The 22,683-nt window shown below is 45.2% G+C and overlaps 1 protein-coding gene across 1 annotated transcript in view; it reads right to left on the bottom strand.

The window, feature by feature from the left end:
* The window catches only part of CDH1 (cadherin 1), a 71,966-nt gene that overhangs the window by 19,476 nt on the left and 29,807 nt on the right, over positions 1-22,683 (bottom strand). Inside the window, exons 3-6 of the mRNA XM_081118393.1 lie at positions 5,931-6,169; positions 1,511-1,654; positions 1,276-1,431; positions 367-511 (exon numbers count right to left, since the gene is read on the bottom strand). Of these exons, the coding sequence (XP_080974519.1) occupies positions 367-511; positions 1,276-1,431; positions 1,511-1,654; positions 5,931-6,169 (684 nt within the window). The remainder of the gene's footprint in view (positions 1-366; positions 512-1,275; positions 1,432-1,510; positions 1,655-5,930; positions 6,170-22,683) is intronic.

Here is a 22,683-nt window from a genome sequence, read left to right as displayed (position 1 = left end):
CACACATGGTAGAAGATAAATTTAAAAAGCAAGGGAATAATTACCGCAATGGTCAGGGCAGTGTCTACCTCTATAGGAAAGAGAAAAAAATGTGATCAGGGAAATTATATGAGGGGTTTAAACTAATGGCAAGGATCTGTTTAGTCAGGGAAGGTTGTTTTTAAACTGCTCCGATTTTATACATGTTTTTTCAAGTAGGTTGTTACATGCACGCACACGCACAAGTGTGCACGCGCATACACACACACTCACAGTCGCTTTCAAAGAAGTTCTGTCCACAAGAAGGGCCTGACCCCAAACACCAGCCCCAACACTTTGGGATCCAAAGAACCTAAGCATCTTTCTGGTTATTTGGCTCCTCGTTACCTGGGAGAGCGCCTTCTGGGACAGACCCCTCAAAGACCTCCTGGGTGAACTGGGGCCTGTTGTCATTCTGATCTGTCACTGTGATCACAATCTCCATCGGATCCTCAATTGCATTCCCATTCGAAGACACAGCATGAGAGAGGAGCTGCAAGAGCCAAGTGAGGTTTACTTGGGGCCCAAGGAGGAAAGAAATGGGAGAAGTGGCCCAACCAGAGGAGAGTGGGCTCCACCTGATGTCCCCCTTCTTCCCACTCTCTGAGACCTGAGTGCATGGACACCTGCAGCAGAGGCCTTTTCTCACACATGTGCTGCTACTTCAATGAGGTCATGAGCCTGGACGAGATCATGAGAGGTGAAGACCTATGGACCAGAGAACACACCTACCAGGTCAGAGCTCCCATCCCCACACGAGGGCTGGGGAGCCAGGCCCAGGAGATAAAGGTGGAAGCCTAAAACTCTGACTTCTTCTGAGCAGGGTAAAATTTGCTCTGGCCACTCCAGTCTAGGGTGTCCCCCAGATCTTTCTGCATTTGGCATCAATGCATCACTTCCCAGCTTCCCTAAGCTCACACTGCTACCAAGACCCAGAAATGGGTTTTGTTCCCCAACATCATCACTGGCCTCTTCCTTTGGGTCAGGGACTTTTAGCTCCAAGAACAGGTTGAGATCTTGGGTCTAAACTTATGCATGATGTAAAGGACTCTTCCCCCTTGATTCCTAACAAAAATAACCATTAACAACCCCTATATCCAGGTTTGCCTGTCATTTCTCCTTATCAATAGGCCTCGAAGTGTCAAAGTTAGCCCCTCATATGTCCAGAGCATTGGATCTAGGGATCCAACATGGGCTGACCAAAAAATTTTGGAAGGATGGGACCCCATCATTGATAAGTTTCTAAGAGATACTCACGGTGTACTTGGCAATTGCTTCTCTATCCAGAGGCTGAGTCACCTTTAGCCATCCTGTTTCTCTTTCAATAATAAACACACCAACAGGGGGTGCATCAGCCCCTTGACCAGTGATGCTGTAGAAAACCTGCGTTTCTTTGTCCCTGTTAGATTTGATCTGAAGACAAAACACAGAATTAGCAAGGAAGGGTCCTTCTCTGCCAAATTCCTCCCAAAGAAAGTACATCCTTCCCTACCTGAACCAGATTCTTAGGAAATGGGCCTTTCTCATTTTCTGGGCAGCTGATGGGAGGGATAACCCAGTCTCTCTTCTGTCTTCTGAGACCATGGTGGGAGCCAGGAAACGTGAACACTTCCGCCTGGGTTTCAGGGACAGAGTCCTAAAAGGAAAAGAGATGAAGAACAAAATGAGATAATTCATGAGAGAGAATGCAGGCAGAACAGCCCAACCTATCCGGCCAGCGTCTCCATCCTGCTGGGGGCAGCGTGTGGTTTTAAGTTAATAACAAAATGAACAGCCAAAACAGAACCCAATGAACCCCTTTGCCATAATAAAGAAGGTGCTCTCTTTTGATCTTTCTTAGTGTCCAGAGTTCAAGTAATCATTATGCATGCACAATTATAGGTTTGACATTATTTTACAAGTTATTTCAAGCCTACAATATCCCACCTGTCATGTTTTAAAATTTTTATTTTTCACTTACAGTTTACATTTCAAAATTATTTTGTATTAGTTTCGGGTGTGCAGCATAGTGGTTAGACAACTATATACTTTGCAAAGCACACCTGTCATTTTTTTTTACACCTGTCATTTTATTGTTGTTGTTGACAGTATTACAGATGTCCCTCATTTTCCCCCCTTTTTGCCCCCCTCCAACCAGCCCTTGCCCCTCCCCAGGCTTTCATCACACTATTGTCTGTGTCCATAGGCTATGCATATATGTGTCACGCCTATCTTTTTTTTTTTTTTAAATATACCTTTATTGATTTCAGAGAGAGGAAAGGAGAGGGAGAGAGATAGATAGAAACATCAATGATGAGAGAGTCATTGATCGGCTGCAGCCCACAACCCGGGCATGTGCCCTGACCGGGAATCGAACCCCGATCGCCTGGATCCTAGGTCGACGCTCAAACGCTGAGCCACGCCCGGCCGGGCACACATCTATCATTTTTAATAGAACATTATACTCCAGTGATTTCATATCAGAGCTCTTTCAACAACTGAATATTCTGGTGTTTTAGTTTATTTTCCTTTATGTTTTTCCTAGGGTTATAGGTCCCCAAAGTGGGGTTATCAGCCAAAATAAGTAAGTTTTGAGAAATTGGCACTAAGAACTACTTTGTGATCAATACAGTTCCCTTAATCTCATAGTGCCATTATATCTATATAGTGTCCATTGCTCTAACAGAAGGTGTTGGGATGGAAACCAAAAACACCTTTTGAGACTTGTATTGAAGTTTCCCTGTCCGATAATGATGACTTTATGCACACACAGGGAAATACGATAGTTGAAGATGGAAGAAAAAAATCTTCCAAATTGTTTAAGTGTTTTAAAGTGATTAGTGGTAACACGGTCAAGGTTCCAGGGGACAATTCCACCTCCCACCATCTACATAGTCACTGATCACTGTTTGCCAAGTGTGATTCAAGCCTTACTTCCTGGCTTTTAAATTTTTGACTCAAAATGCACAAGACAGATATGAGATATGACCAGAAATCATCACAAAATCCTTCCCAATTCTGCATACTGATCTCACACACACGCACACACACACACCATCTGCATCCTCACATTCATCTCCTAGAGAAGCAGTACCGCCTGGGCCAAAGGCAGGCTCTAGAGCCAGGCTGCCTGGCTTTGAATCCTTACTATGGCAACTCCATCTCCTGGGCAGATTATTTAACTTCTCTGTCCCACAGTTTCCTAGGGTCTAAGAACGGGGACATTATTAGTAGAGTTCTTGGAAGGATTAAGTGAGATGCTAGCATTACAAATAGTGCCTGAAACACAGTAAGTGCTCAATAAATGACGATGGAGTTAAGCTGGTTGTAAAACTCTGAGTTATGGTTTTAATGAAGTTAAGTTTGGGACTTGACCTAGCACAGAAACAAGTATTACACTGTAACCTAAGCCTAAAAACAACCATTTTGCACAGACATGGTAGCAAACAGGCATCAACAGGTGAATACAGATTCATTTGCCCCACTGAAGAGGAAGACAAAGACCACGCCTTGCTGACATCAGGATGACAGAATATTTTGAGAATGATAATAAAAAATGATGAACACTGTGCTGGCAAAACAAAGCATTAACATCTTCATGTGTAAAATTAAAGGGAATCTGCCTAAGCATACTGAACACGGAACTCGTTCTTCAGAAAAAAGGATTCAACAGATTGAGAAAAGCCGCACAAAGAGTAGGAACTGGAGCCCGGCCGGGCGTGGCTCAGCGGTTAAGCGCCGACCGAGGATCCAGGAGATCAGGGTTTGATTCCCGGTCAGGGCACCTGCCCGGGCTGCAGGCTAGGCAGCCGATCAATGACTCTATCATCGTTGATGTTTCTCTCTCTCTCTCCCCTTCTTTTCCTCTCTCTGAAATCAATAGATATGTTTAAAAAAAAAAAAAAGAGTAGGAACTGGAAAGTTAGATCTGTTCTTATTTCACCCCAGCTTTATTTAGGTATAATTGACAAATAAAAACTGTATATATTTAGGGTAGGAAAGGTGATGTTTTAATATACATATAAGATCTATTCTAAAAAACACAAACTATTCTTACATGAAATAAACGAGAGGTAAGGTTGTCACCCCTTTTCCTAATGCAGGACCACCTGGCTCCACAAGGGTCCCTTGATCTAGAAACAAAGCAAAGTGAACCTCAAACCAGCTATGGCAGAGTTGCCACCTATATCCACTCTTCCTTGCTTATTTAAAAACAAAAACAAAAAAGACTTCTGTTTCTCTCTATATATATATCCAGCAATATATCCAAGTAAAATACTACATTTCCTATACTACACGTGAGGCTATGGGTGGCCATGAGGCGAAAGTTGTAGCCAGTGAGATATAAGCAGAAGTGTTGCTTGAGAATTCCACAAAAGCTTCTTAAAAAGGCAGCCAGACAATTAAGTGATGCATTTTTGTGCTTCCTCCCTCTCTCCTTCTTGTCACCTAGAATAAAGTTGTGACTGCTGGAGCTCTAACAGCTATCTTGGATCATGAGGCATCCGTGAGGATTGAAACCCTGCCCTGAGGCTAACAGAGCAGAAAGGAAAGGAGGAACCTGGGCTCCAGATGGCTGTGGGCTGTCCATACTGGCCACAACTTACCCTTAACTTGGATTTCTTGAACCTAATCACAATTCAGCAGACATGGAGGAGGGGCAAAGTTGGCAAAGGTGGAGAGGAAAAGTTGAAAAGCCAAGTTCAAAACTGTCTTTGGTCATAAGAGGCTTTCATGCATAGCTCCCAGCAAGACCTCGCCGTGCTGAACTCACATGAATGACAGAGTCAATTGAAGACTTGACTCAGGGAGCTATGTTAATATAATTCTAGTAAGTTCCTCATTTTTCTGGGCTGTCCAATTACACCAGGAAGGAAAATGTCAATCTTTCAGGACTATTAAGTTCCCAGAATCTCAGGAGTCTTTGGGGAGAACAGGAGCCAGCCTGAAAGGCCTTGGCACGCAGAACCTGTTTCTCACTTCCCAGCAACTAGAATGGCTCCCCAGAGAGGCATTTTCATAGGAAGCACCACGGGAGCAGTTTAGAAACTGGCAAGAGGCACTTGGCTTTGGGTAAGAATTCCCAGAAACATTCTTGCTGAGGACCCAGGAAAGTGCGCGTCCTTCCATTCATGGCCAGTCCACCTGTTTGTCCACTGAATATGTACTGGCCTCCTGGTATGTGCCAGACCGAGGGCCAGGCACTGCAATATAATGGGGAAGGATCTTGTGTAGCTTCTCACTGATTCTTCCCCTTCTTTGCCCAAACCCTCTCCACTAGAAACCCAAGGAGCAAAATGACCAGAGAAATGATCTCTTATTCCTTCTTTCTCCAGGAAGGGAATGACAGGAATAGTTAACCATCACTGGGTGCTTATTATATCGCTAGCGTGGCTCTAGCATTTCACATGTATTAATTCTTGCAGTCATTATCATCTTCATTTTACAGATAAGGAAATTCAAGCATGGACAGATTAAATAACTCCCCCACAGTGACTCAGGTAGTAAATGGCAGAGCTGGGATGCAATCCCAGACACAGTCCATGCCCTTCCCCACTATTCTACACTACCTGCAGAAATAAAGGTAATGGCATCTTGCCATCATTCCACCTGATCCTTCTCCACTCAAAAGCAACAAAAAATCCCCAGCAAGAATTAGTTCAGTTAGACCAATGGTTCTCAACTGGGGGCTATTTTGTCCCCCAGGGGACAATGGCAGTGTCTGGAGACATTTTTCGTAGTCAAAACTGTGGGAGTGCAACTAGAATCTAGTGGGTTAAGACCAGGGATGCTGCTAGACAGCATGCAGTGCACAGAACAGCCGCACAACAAAAAAATTGTCCTGCCCCAAATCTGAATGGTGCCAAATACAGGAACCTGGGTTGGGAAGCAGATAAAAGAATAGTGAACTTTCAAGAAACACTGCAACGTACATGATGACGGTGGTGGTGGTGGTGGCGGCGGTGGTGGTCGTGCTCTGCTGCCTTCAGGGTCACTTTGGTGGAGAGCTTCCTGCGGGTGGAGTCCCAGGCGTGAATGAGAAAACTCATTTCTGGATTATGCAGTTGTAAAGGCCGTCTGACCATAAGCACACCGTCCATGCCCACTTTGAATCTGGTGTCATCAGAGACATAGATGGTCCTTGGTTGACCGGTGCATCCTTCAAAACTCACTGCAGGGTATAAATAACAGCGATTAAGAAATTGGGCAGATTAAAAACAAGCACATTCCTTCTCTAAAGAGCAAACTGGACTCGCCTACCAAAAGCCTAAGTCATGCAAAATAAGCACAAGCGGAACAAACCACAGTCTGGTGACAGAACAGCAAAGATATCAGAGCAGCTGATATCGCCATCATGTTCTTCACAATCACGGGGCGACTGTTTATTGTGGTCTGCTCTCTTTTCCCACCTACTTGTAAAGTGAAACAGTAACCTGTCTGGAAAGTAACTTCTCCTTTTCAATTAGCAATAAAAAGGAGCTTTTCCTTTTCAGATGTTCTTGACAACGTGAAAACAGATCCCTAAAATAATGGAGACAGAATACCTATTGAGTTCAACAGTTAGAGACCACGGTACAGTCACATGCTATGGATAGGCTACATTTAATGAATAGTTTACAATTCAATAAATAGTGGCAGATAAGAGAGAGCCAGCACGGCATAATGGTTGAAAGTATGGACTCTGAAACAGGCTCCCTGGGTTCAAGTCCCAGCTCTGCTTATTAGCTCTATGACCTCCGGTGTGTTATTTAATCTCTCTGTGCCTCAGTCTACCCATCTATAGAAAGAAGATAACAATAGCAACTACCTACTAAGGTTGTTTTAAGATACACAGAACAGTGCCTAGGAGAGAAACACTATATTAAAGCTTGTTGCTCATTAAATAAAAAAATAAAAAAATTGAAAACAGCCCGACCGGCATGGCTCAGTGGTTGAGCACTGACCTATGAACCAGGAGGTCACAGTTCGATTCCCGGTCAGGGCACATGCCTGGGTTGCTGGCTCCATCTCCAGTAGGAGTGTGCAGGAGGCAGCTCATCAATGTCTCTGTCTCATCAATGATGTATCTCTCTTTCTCTCCCTTCCTCTCTCTAAAATCAATAAACATATCCTCAGGTGAAGACTAAAAAAATAATTATAAAAAACTTTAGTTATTAAACTATTAATACCCAAAGCAGGAGAAGCTGTGGTAAAAGTGTCTACACTAAATACCAGAGTTCCAAAGGACCCACTCATCAAGTTTCCACCAAGCTATCAGCCAGAAACTGTGCGGGCATTAAAGGCAAAACTGTGAACAGGATAGACAAGGCACCTGCTCTCATTGAGCTTACACTATTGTGGAAGAGACGGACAAATACCAAAACCAAAAATTGCAGATAGTGATCAGTGTTAGTGGATATAAAGGAATTAAAAAGGGTACAACATGAATGACAAGGGGGCAGGGAGGTTTGGGGAAAGCGTAACTTATATTGGATGGCTGAGGGCAGGCCTCTCTGAGGTGGAGGCACCTGAGCTGAGACTTAAAGGAGCCAGCCTTGCAGACACCTGGCTCAAGAGCCTTCCAGGCAGAGGGAACCATACATAAAACAGTTCATTCTGGGAAACTCTCAAGTTGGCCCGTTTTCCTCCCTTTCACATAATTGCCTCTCATTCCTCCGGTGGAATTTCTATTTTGTCCAAGTGATCTTTTATTAAATTCCTGCACTTGTGCCTATTTTACCTACACCTCTCCGTTCATGAGGATCAGGCCTCTACCAGAAAGCCCTAAAGCCACCCATGATACCTGAGCCGCCGTTTTTACTTCTTCCACCAGGGGCCATCCTTGCAAATGTTTCTGAAGCCAACAGTCCCACCTTTGCCAGGGAAAATAAAACCATGTTTGGGGGTGGGAGGGTAAGTACCACAAATACCCCCATTTTGAAAATGAAGAAACTGAGGCTCAGAGAGGTTAAGAAATTTGCCTGACATCCTATAACTACATTATAGCAGAGCTAGGACTAACCCTCAACATGAGTTACTTAGTCTGATGGTTGGCGCTCCCTCGCCCCGGAGAGAACTTTTTTCTTGGGGCCTTGGCTATTTTTAAAGGATGGTTTTGCCTCCTTGGTAGACTCGAGGGATGGTAGAAATCTGAGGCCACCTCATGCAGTAGTTGGGAGTCTGCTACCTGGCAAATAAACTAAGTAGCCAAACCAAGAAGAGTCAGTTCATAGGAAGAGAGCAGAGTCTTTTGACTCACTCATCCAATCCTCCCTCCCAGTTTGTAAAAATATCAAAATGATGCCCCCTCTCTGACCCCCACCCTTTAAGCAGGTTCTGTAACTCACTTCCCAAACTTAAGGGAGTGGAAGTGGACTGAACAGTGGAAAACTGTAATAAATTTTACGACAGGAAGAGGGCGACAAGAAGAAAGAGCTGGTCTGAATCTGTGGCTGGATGTAAACCCAGATTCCACCATGTTCTTGCTGAGTAGCCTTAGCAAAATGTTTAACCTCTCTGGGCCTCAGTTTTTTCTACTAGGACAGGAAAAATACCACTACTGATCAAGCCCACGTCTTCAGGGTTTTGTGCAGATTAGCCATGGCAGTGAATGTGAATCACATTCTGAAAGCCAAAGAACAATGCAAATCAAAGGAGATTATTATTTCTCTGCATGCAAGCTAGAAGACAAGTATTTGCTAAATAAACAGATGAACCATCAAATGACAACAGACGCTGAGAAGAAATGCAAAGTCTTGAAAAGGATGGGTAGACTTTATCTCCCTCTAAATCTAAAACAGAAATTTCTTTTCAGACTAGCAAAACAGGATGTCTTTCAAATATCCCTCCCCCAGTTCACTCCAGCAGAAGTAATGGGGCAAATGGACTGTTTGGGGGCTTGTCACCTAAGTAGGGACCAAGAGCCGCCCTCGTTTATCACACTGCATTCCTTTCCCCCGCCGGCCCAAATCTGGGCAGTGAAAGTTGGGACAAGCGTGATTGGACTTGCCAAGGGTGGCAGCCTGGAAAAACAAAACTGGTTTTGTACATAACTTGATGCAAGGCGTTTAACCTGCTTTGGGCATCTCATCTTAATGGTGGTTGAGCCCCACCCTTTGAGAAGTGACAGAAGAAGTGTGGCCAACAGGCAGCCCCAACCTGAATTTCTAGGTGCTCATTAAGGTTCATTAACTTTCCAGGCAACCTGATCCTCTGGGCTGATAAATCAGAAATTATAGGACAGACGAAGGGAATCTCCAACTCTGGGAAGGCTCTGGGAAGCTTACTTCAAACCTGGCAGGGGCTGGCCGGTGACGAGGAACCATAGTGAACGCTAACGCCAGCATGTGGGAGACTGAGCAAGAACGGCAAATTGTTGAAACTAGAGGATCAGTACTTGGGAATTGGGTATAATCAAACATTTTCACAATAAAAGTTAAACGAAAATAAGCCAGCAAGGGACTAAGTATTCTTTAAGTCAGCATGTCTTCCTCCTTTCTTAAACCTGTCATTTGGTCACTTGGTCTAAAAACCAAATCCCAATGACAAGAGCCACAAACCCAATGGCCACCTCTTAATGGGAAAATCTTTTCACCACAATAATGTTATCATTCCATAAAAAACTACAACCACAACTAATAGCTTCAACTACCTTTATTTGACTAATTTTTCAGTATTTTTAATGTGTGTAAAACATTGTGTCCAGCTCTGTTCTAAGCACTTTACAGATATTAATCCCAGAACTCTGTGAGGTTGGTACTATCAGTGTTCCAAAATTGAGGCAGCTAGTAAATAGCAGAGCTGGGATTAGAACCCAGGGAGTCTGAGAGGTCATGATCCTAACCACTCTTCCCCCTGCCTCTCTCTATAAGCCAGACCCCTTGCACTGTGCTCCTTATGTCCAATTTTCTGATTTAATTTTCCCACCTCCCCATGCTTTGGGCAGGCATCACTATCCCCATTTCCTTTCTGTAAATTATATGCTCATGAGTGAAGGGGCTGGGCTGTCTTCACCACTGTCCCCATATGCAAAACACAGATATGCTTTCCAGCAAGAATAAAAAGGAATATTTAAGAAAATAAGAAAGAAAAAGACATTCCAGGACAGTATGGAATTCTGAGTTTAACAGGAATCTGGGTGGAGGGAGGTAGGGGGAGGACTGGAAGAAGTGTGGTGGGAGGAGGGACAGGAAGCAGTTTTCTTTTCATTAAACATATTTTCCTTACACATCTTTGTATTACATCTGGAGTGTCACAATTACAGTGAATTACTTTTTAAAACAACAGAAATAAAAATGACTTTTTAAAACTACCCTTGACACATTGTGATTTTGTGTGTCATTCATCCAGCAAGCACCCCACTTTCTAGTTTATTTGGCAGAAGTAGTAGCTTTCATCAGAGGGCCCTGGAAGAGACGACTGAAGTCCAAATACAAATTAGACTCGTGAAAAGCTCTGGGTCCTGGGGCAGGCTCCAGGCGCTCAGCCGCATTCTTTGCTTAGAATTGCCATCACGCCACAGAACAGTCCAGCTTTAAGGATTCCTCTCCCACCCCCGCCTGGCCCCACAACTGGAATGTGAGTGGGTACGACGAAGACAGTTGGAAAAGCCTCTATATATTTCCAGGAGATGTCGCGATTTAAGGACAGGGGGCCTGCCATCAAAGCCAGCTGACTATCGTTGACTTATTTGGTAACTAGTGGGATAACCGGTCTCTCAGAAGCAACCATTTGGAAGCAGGGTCTTCCCCACACCACACACAAAGGCGCGCATTATGGATTGTTTCCCTCCTGGAACGCATTGGCCACAGCCAGCACCAAAGAGCAGGGCATTGAGCTTTCATTCAAGGACCGTTTGAACTTGAGCGCTCAGCCTCAGGAAGGGAAAGTCACACACACAACTCGAGGGCTAGATCAGAGAGCCTGCTGAGGCTCCTGGGGGTCACACTGTCATTGTGTACCCCAAAACCCAGGGCTTCGGTTTCTAACTTAAACAGTGAAGATAAAAGACAAGAAGTTTAACTGAACGGACAAAAGGAATCCTGGGAAGACAGACATGGATCACTTAGCTAGGCAAGAGTTTATTTTTGCTGGTTGGAAACAGTGTTTCAAACTCCAACACACAAAGCCATAATTCTCCATAGCTACCACTGCCTGTAAAATTTCTTTCTAGGTTCCATTTTATTTTGATGACACTGGGTGATTTGGAACGTCTTCCTTGGATGGGTGTCCACGAAATTACTAAACATTATGTGTTTACTGAGCACCCATGCTCAGCAGAAAATGCAATTTTATGTTTAAAAAATGGAGGCTCTCCAGTTTGTCCACTCTCGGGGATGTTGAGGGAATTCAAGTTGCACCAGGAAGACTATCTTTTTAGCCCCAATAAGCCTCAAATTGTGTGTGTCCATTGGCTCCTGAGAACTATGAACACAACACAACCTAATAGCCTTACTACAGCGGCCCTGGACAGGAGGAATTCAGCAGCCCTAGCTCATAAATGAAGAAACTGAGGCTCAGAGAAGTCACTGAAGAGACCTGGCCAGGCCACATGGCCACCATCAGGATGTAACCACCAGGCAGCTTCTTAGTATGGATAAGCTGTTTTGCAAGATAATTACTACTTGAATGGATAGTAGAAGTTAGCTCACACAAAAGAATAGGACAGGTGGAGAGTCTCTGGAATAATAATAGCAGTTTGCAGTGTCCGTCTTGCCCTTACACACACTCCCTCCCTCTCTCCTTGAAGGAAGGCTGCTGTGCTTTGGAAATCCAGTTCCAAGCTTCAGAAAACAACTACGACAGTCAGAAGCCAAGTGAACGAGAAAGTTTTAAACGCCAGATTCAAGAATGCTCTCCTTTAAGTCACCATGTTACATCAGCTAAAATAAGTCCACGTTCCTCTCATGAGTTAGCCTTAAACCCCAAACATTTTTCTGGGATAGATAAGCCGCTTGGAATATCATGTTGCACAAGCACAACTCGATGCGTGTGTCCACAAAGCCCGGGCGAAGGGCTCCAGGGGTGTCAGCACCTGGGGCGCCCACACCCGCCCAGCTCTTCCTTGTTGACAGGTGGCTCCCAGGGGACCCCAGAGATGGGAAGTTCACTCGCATGAAGCTTACTGAGTTCTTTCTCCCAGCCTCCCAACATGTCTTTGTCCGGAACAAATCTTAAGTGGTCTCTATCTTCACTTAACTTGCACCAAATAACAGATGTCAATGACAAACGCTGCCGGGGTAGGAAGCAGGGGGCAAAGTCCTCTTCGCTTCCGTTTCCAGACTGAGGTGGAGGGCAGGGCAGGGTGTCAGTGCAGAGAGACAACAATGAGGTTACAGGTCAAGGAAAAATTAGCCCAGGGCCCTGCGAAGGGGAGCCCACAAGGACAAAGGGGTGATCCATCACCCTTGGTGTCCCCCCTCGGTTTTAAGGGGACTCACGCTGTCTGGGTCACTCTGGCAGTGTGTTTTTGCTCCCCAGTCACGGTTCTGCTTGGGCTAATGCTGGGTCAGTTCTTGAACAGCAAACACCATGGACATTGATCAGAATCAGCCCAGTAAAGTGTCATAAATGGCACTTGCAGAGTTCGTTAAAAGCCAGTGCAAACACTTTTATAGTTTTACATTTGTGTAAGTGGGGTCAGACCAATTTGTGTTCAAATCCCAGCTCCGCTTTTTACGTGCCACTGTAGGCAAGTTATTTTGACCTCCTTTGAGCAGTTTCCCCATTCTCATCTCCTTTGAGGGGATGCTTCAAGAATTGTTTCTTCAACAAAATATTGACTGAGCCCTTACTCGTTGCCCGGCATCATTCTAAGGCCTGGGAAATACAGCAGTGAACAAAGCAATGCCCCTGCCCTCATGGGGCTTACATTCCAGTGGGGAAGAGAGAATTAACAAATTAATTAATAAGTATCAGGAATGAGAAGTGTTATTAGAGAAAAATAAGCATGCAGGGAGGTTCCAAAGTTTTATGCAGAAGCTGGGGTGGAGGAGACCACTTAATTTAGGACGCTTAGGCCCTGCTGAGTAGCTCAATTGGTTAGAGGGTCGTCCTGTGCACCAAAGCGTTGCAGGTTGAATTCCTGGTCAGGGCACATACCTGGGTTGTGGGTTAAATCCCTGGTTGGCATGCATACGGGAGGCAACCGATTAATGTTTCTCGTATCAATGTTTCCCTCTCTCTTTCTCTCTAGAATCATTAAAAAACATGTCCCCTTGTAAGGATTTAAAATAAATAAATAAAATAATAATAATAATAATAATAATAATAATAATAATAATAATAGTGTCCCAGCTTCTGGCTGCATGCTAAATGAGGGAGGGAGTGAGCCATGCGGCAGAGTGTGGGGGAAGCTCAAGGGCCTACTCAAGCACTGCTCACCTACTGCTCAGCTACTGTGGGCTAAGCCCTGTTCAAGTACTGAAGACCCAGGTGTGAACACAGCAGGTACTGATCCCTGACCTCCTGGGGCTGACATTCCAGTGAAATGAAAGTAATGTTAGCACAGGGCTCCCGCACAGGCCTGTGAATGGTGAAGGCTCCTGCTCTTCCTATGTAGACGGGCCTGGCCTTCCCCATTCCCTTTGCCCTTCTTCTGATCAAGGCCAGAAAAGAACTGTTTTAAGTCATTTTCATTCCAGGCCTCTCCTGGGTAGTTCAGAAATGGGCCAACGCCTGTTGATAAAAACCTCACCTAGTTTGATCTCAATATTCCTGCCTGGATGGGGCTCCAGTGGCTCAGCTGGGGCTGCTTCTCTGCTCAAGTCTGAGATCAAGGGCATGGCTTTAGTTCTCCAAGGTGAACACTAACTGCCAAGGACGCTCATCTCAATTTCTTCAAAATGGGAAGAGGGGGAAGCAGTGAAACTCCACTGGAACAGGGAGTTGGCATCTGGCCTGCTGCAGAGGTGGAGGGGGACTGCTTCCCTGTCACAGCAAGGAAAACTTGTTTGGTTTCGTCAAAAAGAACAAAGGGAATGGGGAGGCCCTCTGGCTTCCACACTAAATTGGAGTTTTATTGTCCCAGCTTCTGGCTGCATGTTAAATACACAAACACCCAACCAGCCTGCCTGAAAACAGAGGCAATAATTGATCATTCCCATGGCCTGCAACCCAGGAAACATTCCTGTGGCCAGATTGGGCAACTCCAGGAACTGTCTGCTTATTGATTAGAAAGAAATGGCTCCCTCTTACACCACAATATCTATCCACTTTTTCTTTCTGTGGCATCCCCCAAGGCCAGAGAGGGCCCCACGTTCTGGAATTCCAAAGCAACTGAAATACTCCTCCTGTCAACTCTTGCTGACCCCTCAAAGGAGGGATGGCTGATGGGCCTGCGTGAGGGACCAGGTCCTAGGCCCTGACTGGAAAGCTGTTAGTTGCCCACTTGTGAAATAAAGCACCTTGACCAATATACCTTTAACACCATTTGCAATCCAGGGTCTAATGTGCCCTGTACAGACTCTCCTGGGATGCTTTTTAAAAATACCCAGACCTGGGCTAACTGAATTTGACCTTTAGGGCTAGTAGAGCACAAGCATGGTTACATTTTAAACCTCCCCCAGGTGCTTGAAGTACCCAATGGTGGTGGAGAATGGCTTTCTAAAGGCTGCCCTTAGGAGAGGCTAGAGGTATATAAGTACTTTACATTATCACAACACTAGTGAGGGAAGTTACCACTCTTCCAGTTTATCAATAAAGGCTCAGAGTGTGACTCTCCCAAGGTCATAACAAGTATTGAGTGGCATGAGGTGGGATTTAAACCCAGGTCTGTCGGACTCCCAAGACCTAGTCTTTTTTTTTTTTTTTTTTGAGAGTATGTTTATTAAAGCTGGGGACAGTGAAATAAGGAAGTGTTTAGGACAGAAGGAGCAATAGGAGAGCATAGGTGGGTCTTCTTTATTTCTCTAGAAATGTTATTGGAAAGAAATAATCCTAGGCGGTGCTGCGGGGTGGCTTTGGCTCACTGAGAAGTCAGAGAAAAGGGGACCGTGAGACAGGTTCAGAGGGTTAGCCCAGGATGAGCTGCCACTGCCCATTGCTCCCCTGGTTGCAAGTCTGGTGGGAACCCTCAGAGTTTAGGAGATGCACGCCTGAAAGGGAAGAAAGGCATTGGCATGCTCCCTGGAGGGAGAGTGCACCACAAGACCTACAGTCTTAACCCCTGAATAGTCTGATATCCATAGCCTGATCTGGGGTTTTTAATGATTGATTAATTGATTTTTTTTTTAGAGAGAGGGAGAAGGGAGACTGGGGGGGAGAGAGAGACAGAGACAGAGACAGAGACAGAGACAGAGACAGAGACAGAGACAGAGACAGAGACAGACATGGATGTGAGAGAGAAACATTGATCGGTTGCCTCTCGCACGGGCCCTGACCTGGGATGGAACCCACAACCTGGATATGTGCCCTCAACGGGAATCAAACCTGCCACATTTTGATGTTGGGACAACGCTCCAACCAACTGAGCCACAGGCCAGGGCTGATCTTCTAGGTTTTGAGGTCTCCTCCTTCCCCACCTTTGTCTCTGACAGCAGGACGTGACACCCAGGGAGCTTCCTCCCACCGACTCTGGGCTGTTGGATGATGACGTGATGGTAAAAACACACACCTCACATTCATCAGTCACTTTTTACTCAGGGTGCTAGTTCCCCTCAAATCTTAAGTTTTGTTTTTGTTTTTAATTTCAACAGCAGTGCCTTGTGTTAGAGGGAAAAAGTGACAAAACATAGTAACATTATTCATAATAGCCAAAAAGTGAAAACAACCCAAGTGTTTATCAACCGATGACTGGATAAAATGCGGCACGTCCATACAATAGAATATTATGTATTCAGCAGCAAAAGGAAAGGAAGTACTGACACGCGCTACACCGTGGATGAACCTTGTAAACATTATACTAAAAGAAGCCAGTCACAAAAGATCATGTATTGTGTGGTTCAATTTATATGAAATGTCCAGAATAGGCAAATCTAGGCCAAAAATAAATTAGTGGTTGTCTAGGTCTGGGGTTGGGAAAGGGGGGAGCCAAGGGGTGATAGCTAAAGGGTGAGGGATTTCTTTTTGGCATAATGAAAATGTTCTCAAATTGTCTGTGGCTGCACAACTCTGCAGATACACTGAAGAGCCCTTTAATCCTCCTGTTTAAGTGGATTTAATGTATGATGTGTAAATTATGTCAATAAAGCTGTCACGAAAAAAAGACAAATCAGAAGCACTCATGGCTCCTGGCCGGTGTGGCTCAGTTGGTTGAGCGTTGTCCATGCAACCAGAGGTCACTGGTTCTATTCCCTGTCAGGGAGCATGCCCTGGTTTCGGGCTTGATCCCCAGTAAGAGATATGCAGGAGGCAGCCGACTGATGTTCCCCTCTCACATCCATGTTTCCCTCTCTCTCCCTTCCTCTCTCTCTAAAAATATTTCAAAAGCCCAGCCAGGCGTGGCTCAGTGGTTGAGCATCAACCTAGGGTCCAGGAGGTCATGGTTCGATTCCCAGTCAGGGCCCATGCCCGGGTTGCAGGTTCCATGCCCAGTCGGGGGCGTGCGGGAGGCAGCCGATCAATGATTCTCTCCCATCATTGATGTTTCTATCTCTCTCTCTGAAATCAGTAAAGATATATTTTAAAAAATAATAGTTAAAAAAAAAGCACTCATGGTCCCATCCTAGCAGAGAAACCACTGTTAGTGTTTGTTATGTGTCCTTCAGATTCTGGTCCATGACCCTTTCCTAACTCATTACTCCCTCTATCCTATATCCCTTGTTCTCCTGTTTTCTAAAATTAGGGCATGGGTACTACTATATTTTTAAGAACCTTCTTCCTCAACTTTCTTCTTTATCCCCCACTCCCCATTAAACAACAACAACAAAATCAACCTAGATCGTTAGTAGGATGGATTAAATATGGTATAGCTACTCAGCAATAAAAACAATAACTGCAGTAGTATAGATGAACCTTAAAAGCATTACTCTAATAAGTAAAAGAAAAAAAGACTACAATACAAGAGACTACCAGCCCAAGAGATCAGATTTAGTTAGTCTGGGGCAAAGCCCATGCCTGGGTACTTTTCAAAAGTGCACAAAAGAGCACATATTCCTGCCCGGCCGGGCATGGCTCAACGGTTGAACGTCGACCTAGGATCCAGGAGATCGGGGTTCGATTACCAGTCATGGCACATGCCCGGGTTGCGGGCTCGATCAATGACTCTCTCATCATTGATGTTTCTATATCTCTCTCTTCTTCTCTCTGAAATCAATACAGATATATTTTTTTAAAAAAAGGGCACATATTCCATTTATATGAAAATCAAGACAGAAAACAGATCAGTGGTTGCCTGGAGCTGGGGGTGGGGGTGGGGCTTGGTTGCCAATAGGCACGAGGGAACCTGCGGGGTGATAAAAGTATTCTAAAACTGGATTGTGGTGATGGCCAGACAGCTATGCAGATTCATAAAAATTATCTCACTGAACACTCACAGTGAGTAAATTGTATGGTATGTAAGTTACATCTCAGTGAACCTGTAACAAAAATAGTTACTGGGATCTCTTTTGAGGAGGACCCCATGAGTCAAAGTCCAGTGGTTCAAAAAAGACACGATCCATGCACCCGATAATGCCAGGGTCAGAGGTATGAAAAAGTGGAGAAGAAAAAGAAAAGCTACAAATCATTCTTAATTAACAATAATTAGAAGAGTAAATAAATATTCAATATAATGACAGTCATTATATGCAGACATTGTGCTGAGTGAGCTCTTCACAAATACTGATCCCTAAACTGCTGTGAAGCGGGTGGGGTTCTTTAATCTCCTTGACGCTGATGAGCCTGAGGCCCAGAAAGGCTTAAGTCATTTGCTCAAGGTCACAGAGTCAGTCAGTCTCTAAAGTAGGGTTCACACTCAGAACCAGTCAATGCTGGTTTAGTCACTAGGCTAAAACTGCTCTGCCTTGAGGAGGGAGAGAAGCTCCTCCGGTAGGTATGAGCAACATGAGATAGAGGAAAATCCATGCTGGGCACAAAGGTAGTTTGCTTAACACCACAGACTTGATTCTCTGTAAAGAACACAGCCCAGATAGAAATATGTGCCAATCTGGGGGCAGCATTTCCCAAGCGCTAGCTTACACAGAAATATGCTGACACTGACTGTGGAAATAGGAAAAGCTGTCACGGAGTTCAGAAGTTTGGGTCATTCCCTACCTTGGGAACAAAGCCTGGAAATCTCTTCTGTGACACAAAGAATGAATGTGAGGCTTGCACCTTTTCCAAATGTGGGTCGTGCTAGAAAAGCTTGGGCCCTCTGCCTTTGACATTTGGAACAAAACTCCTAAAACAGCCCAAAAGAACAGCTGGAAGCCCAAGCTTCAGAAGTTAGGCATTTCCCAGAGTCTCCAGGTCACATGCATTTTCAGATGACTCCAAAACAAGTGCTCACTTGTCCAATAGAGCTTACAAGAGGAGGTTTTCTCTTTTTTTTAGTGGATGCTAGCATCATTTTTCATTGTCAAGAACAAATAAGCATTGATGTGAAAGGCAGCTGCTTCCAAGGGTGTTTGCTAAATTAACTCAGCAGGCTCTAAAGGTAATAGAGTGCGTCTTTGCTCAGGCTCCTGAGAAATAAAACCCATAACCAATCTCACATCCCGCTGAGCCCCAGGAAAAGGCAGAAATACCTCAGACTGGGGTTTCTAACTCCAAAAATCCCAAGTAAGTAAAAATTAAAAATAAGAAAATGACATGAAGACCAACTCACTGTTCCAGACATACACTTTGTCAGATGCTAGGGTGCAGCCCCCGGCCACTTAGCTAACTCCTGAGGGATGCCATGCCACGGTTGCTGTCACCACAAGGACCTTGTGGTACCTGTTCCAGCTCAGTTCCCAAAATTTTAATTTTACTGGTTGCAGCTCTTACAAGACTCTGTGGTCCTGTGGGTGAAAAAAGGAGCCACATACTCAGCCTGACAAGCTCAGGGGAGGCCTGCATGGTGGCCTTACATAAACTCAGACACTTAAAGTAACCACATAGCATGGTCTGAAATTAAAACTTCTCAATTAAAAGCAAGTCATGGCGGGTAATCATGTCCTAGGCTGGTATCTTCCTTAACTAAGGTCAATCTTTACCTTAACTGAGCCTGTCTATTGTTTTTTAACGTCTTCAATAACAAATCTTTGGAATGTCAGAGTAATTTCCTTTTTCCAGACCCCTCAGAGCCGCAGACCTGTAACTGTTAACTATCCTATATCCACCAATGTAAAAGAAGTATGTGTCTCTTCATTTTACTTTTTATCCAATCCCAGAGATTTCCCCCCCTTTGCTTTCTCCCACCTCCCTAATCTATCGCCAATGGATTTCATGTAACCCTCCTTATGTCTCCTCCTTTGATTGTAAAGCATAAAATATGGTGCAAAACTGCCATTCTCTGGAGCATTTTCTAAATCTGTTGAGATTTTGCTTCCTGGCAATTGTCATCAGCTTGGCTCAAATAAACTCATAAAAATCTTACAGGTTTGGAAGTTTCTTACATTGACAGTTCCTCTACTTGGCCTCTTCCCATTTCCCGATGTGATCAAAAATTGGAGGCTCGCACACAGGCAAAAGGACGTATGTACAAGGTTATTCGCTACGGCATTGTTTGCAGTAGCCAAACATGGGAGACAAACCAAGCGTCCATCAATAGAGGATTACTGCCCTGGCCAGGGTGGCTCAGTTGGTTGGGCATCGTCCAGTGCACCAAAAGGTTGCCAGTTAGATTTCTGGTCAGGGCACATGCCCAGGTTGCAGGCTAGATCCCTGGTAGGGGGAGTGCAGGAGGCAGCCGATCAATGTTTCCCTCTCCCATGGATGTTTCTCTCTCTCTCCCTCACCCTTCCTCCCTCTCTAAATATGAATTTTTTTAAATCTTTTTTTTTTTAAAAGAATGAGGTAGCTGTTTAAAAGAATCAAATAACCCCAATAAGTTTAATTTAAAAAAAAAATTTAAATAAATCTGTATGTAATATGGGAGGAACTTGCCTTTAAAGAAAACAGAAAGCAAAAAGCAAAATGGGATAGAGAATGTACTTAGAATATCTTCCGGATAAAGAAACTGGTAACACTGTTTGTGACAGGAGGTGACCTGCTGATGGGAGAAGTAAAAGGAGGGTTTACGTTTGCTTTCCTATCTTTACACTACCTAAGCTTTCTTTAACAAGAGAGCTGAACTGAAGGAGGGCCAGTGTTGAGTTGACTGACTTCAACAGGCAAGCCCTGCGTCCGGGCGTCCAAAACCCCGAATGCAGACTTCAGTTGCATTATCAGAAATAAGACACTCAGAGATGGGAGGCTCCATGGTCTTGTTTTGTCCGACTCTGTGGTTTGATAAGTACATTCTCAGGGTTACGATCTAACGATTGAAGTGATGAATGCTGTTTTTCTTTCCAAGGGTCACACTTTAAGAGGATCACTGACCCATGGAGCTAGTCCAGAGGCAAAGGGGCAAGGCTGATGAAGCTGCCCTCTGCAGAGTGAGGGACAGGCTGGAGAGGAGACAGGCCGTAGTTTACCCCGCTGACTCCTTCTAGAAGGGTCGGTGTCAATGGCATCAGAGGGCAAGATATGGGCCAGGGAAGAGTAGAAACATCAAGACCACCCAAGAAAAGAAGGAAACGTCTTCTGCTCAGAGCTGACCCCAAAGAGAACTGGGTTGGCTGCCAGCCTCCTGAGTGGCCCGCGCTCAGGCTCGGACAGCTTCACTCGGGGCTGCATCCGTACAGCACTGAGGTTCAGGGTGGGAGCCTGGAGTCGTGGTAGATCTGGATCTTCATCTCACTAGCTGTGTGACTTCGGGAAAATTAACCCTTGCTCTCAGTTTCCCCTTTCTACAACAGCGGAAGATAAGACTTTTTATCAAGTGCTCCACCTTGATATGTGGTTAACCTGCTTTGCTGCCATTGTCGTCATATGTTATAGATTTGTGGAACTGGAAACTTCTGCAGCTGCCTCTGAGGCCACCCTGCAGGAGAGGTGGAGCCCCCAAGGGCCCCCTCTGTAAAATAAATCTTATCAGTGCCTCCCTTTGGCCTCATCCATACACATCCACAATCTCCACTCCCGCTTTTGGGTGTGGTGCCCTAGCCTATGGGCAAGCTCTTAACTTGGGAAGTCAGTTATCTCCCACTTCTCCTGGTCAAAGTTTTGGTACCTTCTCAGACCATCTGGAAGCCTCTTCTGTGGCCATGAAAGGAAGTTTCCCAGGCTACTGTTCTGCTTTACCCGGCTTCCTCCCTGAGGACTTAGCAGTGGGGCCTCTGAATTGACCCAAGGTTCTGGGTCTGTGAATGGGAGGGTTGTGAGCCCCTGGAATTATGAGTAAAGATGTGGACACATGTGGGAGGCTCCATGGCCTTTGGTACTTTCTCAAAGGGGTCTGAGATCCCAAAGGAGGAGCTCCGGACCAGGGGCACACTTAGGGCTTAAGCTGGTATTGTGGGTGTGGGAGGGAGGGTGAAAGAATGAAGGGGCTCAACTGAGGCCACAATGACTGGTTGCTTCTCATGCCTCCCCAGCCCCAACCCCTGAGCACCAGCAGAGGGGTAATTCCAAGCCTCCTGCCAGCATGTTTTGAGTGTTGTGAATAAAAACAAAGCACAGGTGAGGGATGGGGACAGAGGGGTCAAAATGGGGGGGGGTGAGGGTGGGAGAAGAATATGGAGACAGGCCAAGAATCCGACACTCCCCCCCCCCCCCAGACCCAATTCATCTCTTAATGCCTGGACTATTGCAGTAGTCTCCTAACAGTCTTCCCAATTTGGGCCCAGATCCCAACAGGCTCTTCTCTATGAAGTAGACCTGGAAAACCCGTTACAACCTCAGTCAGATTATGATGTGCCTCTGCTCAACTCACAGCCCTCCAGAGATCCCCATTTCTCTCAAAATAAAAACACGACTCCCTGTGGTCAGGCCCCAGCTGCTTCTCCAGCTTGACTACCCTCACCTCATTCACTCTGCTCTAGCCAATACATTGGATATGCTCCTGCCCAAATCATCTGTATTTGCTGTTCCCTCTGCCCAGATGACCTCACTCTTTCCCAGATGACCCCTCCCTCCTTTCCTTCAAAGGGCACCTTCCATGCAGGCCCTGAACATTGTATTTCAAATAGCAACCCCCTGCCTCTAGCACTCCATTCTTATCCCTGTTCCCTGCTTTATTTTTTCTCTATAGCACTTAGCACACTATATAGTTACTATGCTTATTTAGTTATTATTACCTATCATCCTTCCAGCAAAATGTAAGTTCCATGAGGGCAGGAGTTTTGCTAAATGTTGTAGTCATGACTATCTACAGCACCTACACCAGTGCTGAGCACTTAAGTTCTCAATAAATATTTGTTGAATGAATAAATGGTGCCTTTGTCTCTACCAAACACCTGGCCATATCCTAAGGAGGCCCAAGATGGCCCCAAAGCCAATCCAAGAGCAGGGCCTTCAGGTGAACCCTGAAGATGAGATGTGGACACACTTTCCAGAGGCTACTGTGGGGCTTGAGAATGGCTGAGAATTGGGGGCTTTGGAATTGCCTTACCCTCCACTTTGCCCTGCCCCTCTGATCTGTCTGCATGGATCCTCTCTCCCTGGTTCTCTCGGCCTGTTTTCTTCCTGCACAGTCACCAGATGGGAGTGTCAGGTTCCAGGTGGGATGGCTCTGGGGCATCTCAGTAAAGCCCATACTGCAGG

Source organism: Miniopterus schreibersii, assembly GCF_964146895.1.
Source record: "Miniopterus schreibersii genome assembly, chromosome: 18".
Classification (NCBI taxonomy): Eukaryota; Metazoa; Chordata; class Mammalia; order Chiroptera; family Miniopteridae; genus Miniopterus; species Miniopterus schreibersii.
Note: the sequence above shows the minus strand (reverse complement) of the source record. Positions and strands in the feature narration are given on the sequence as shown.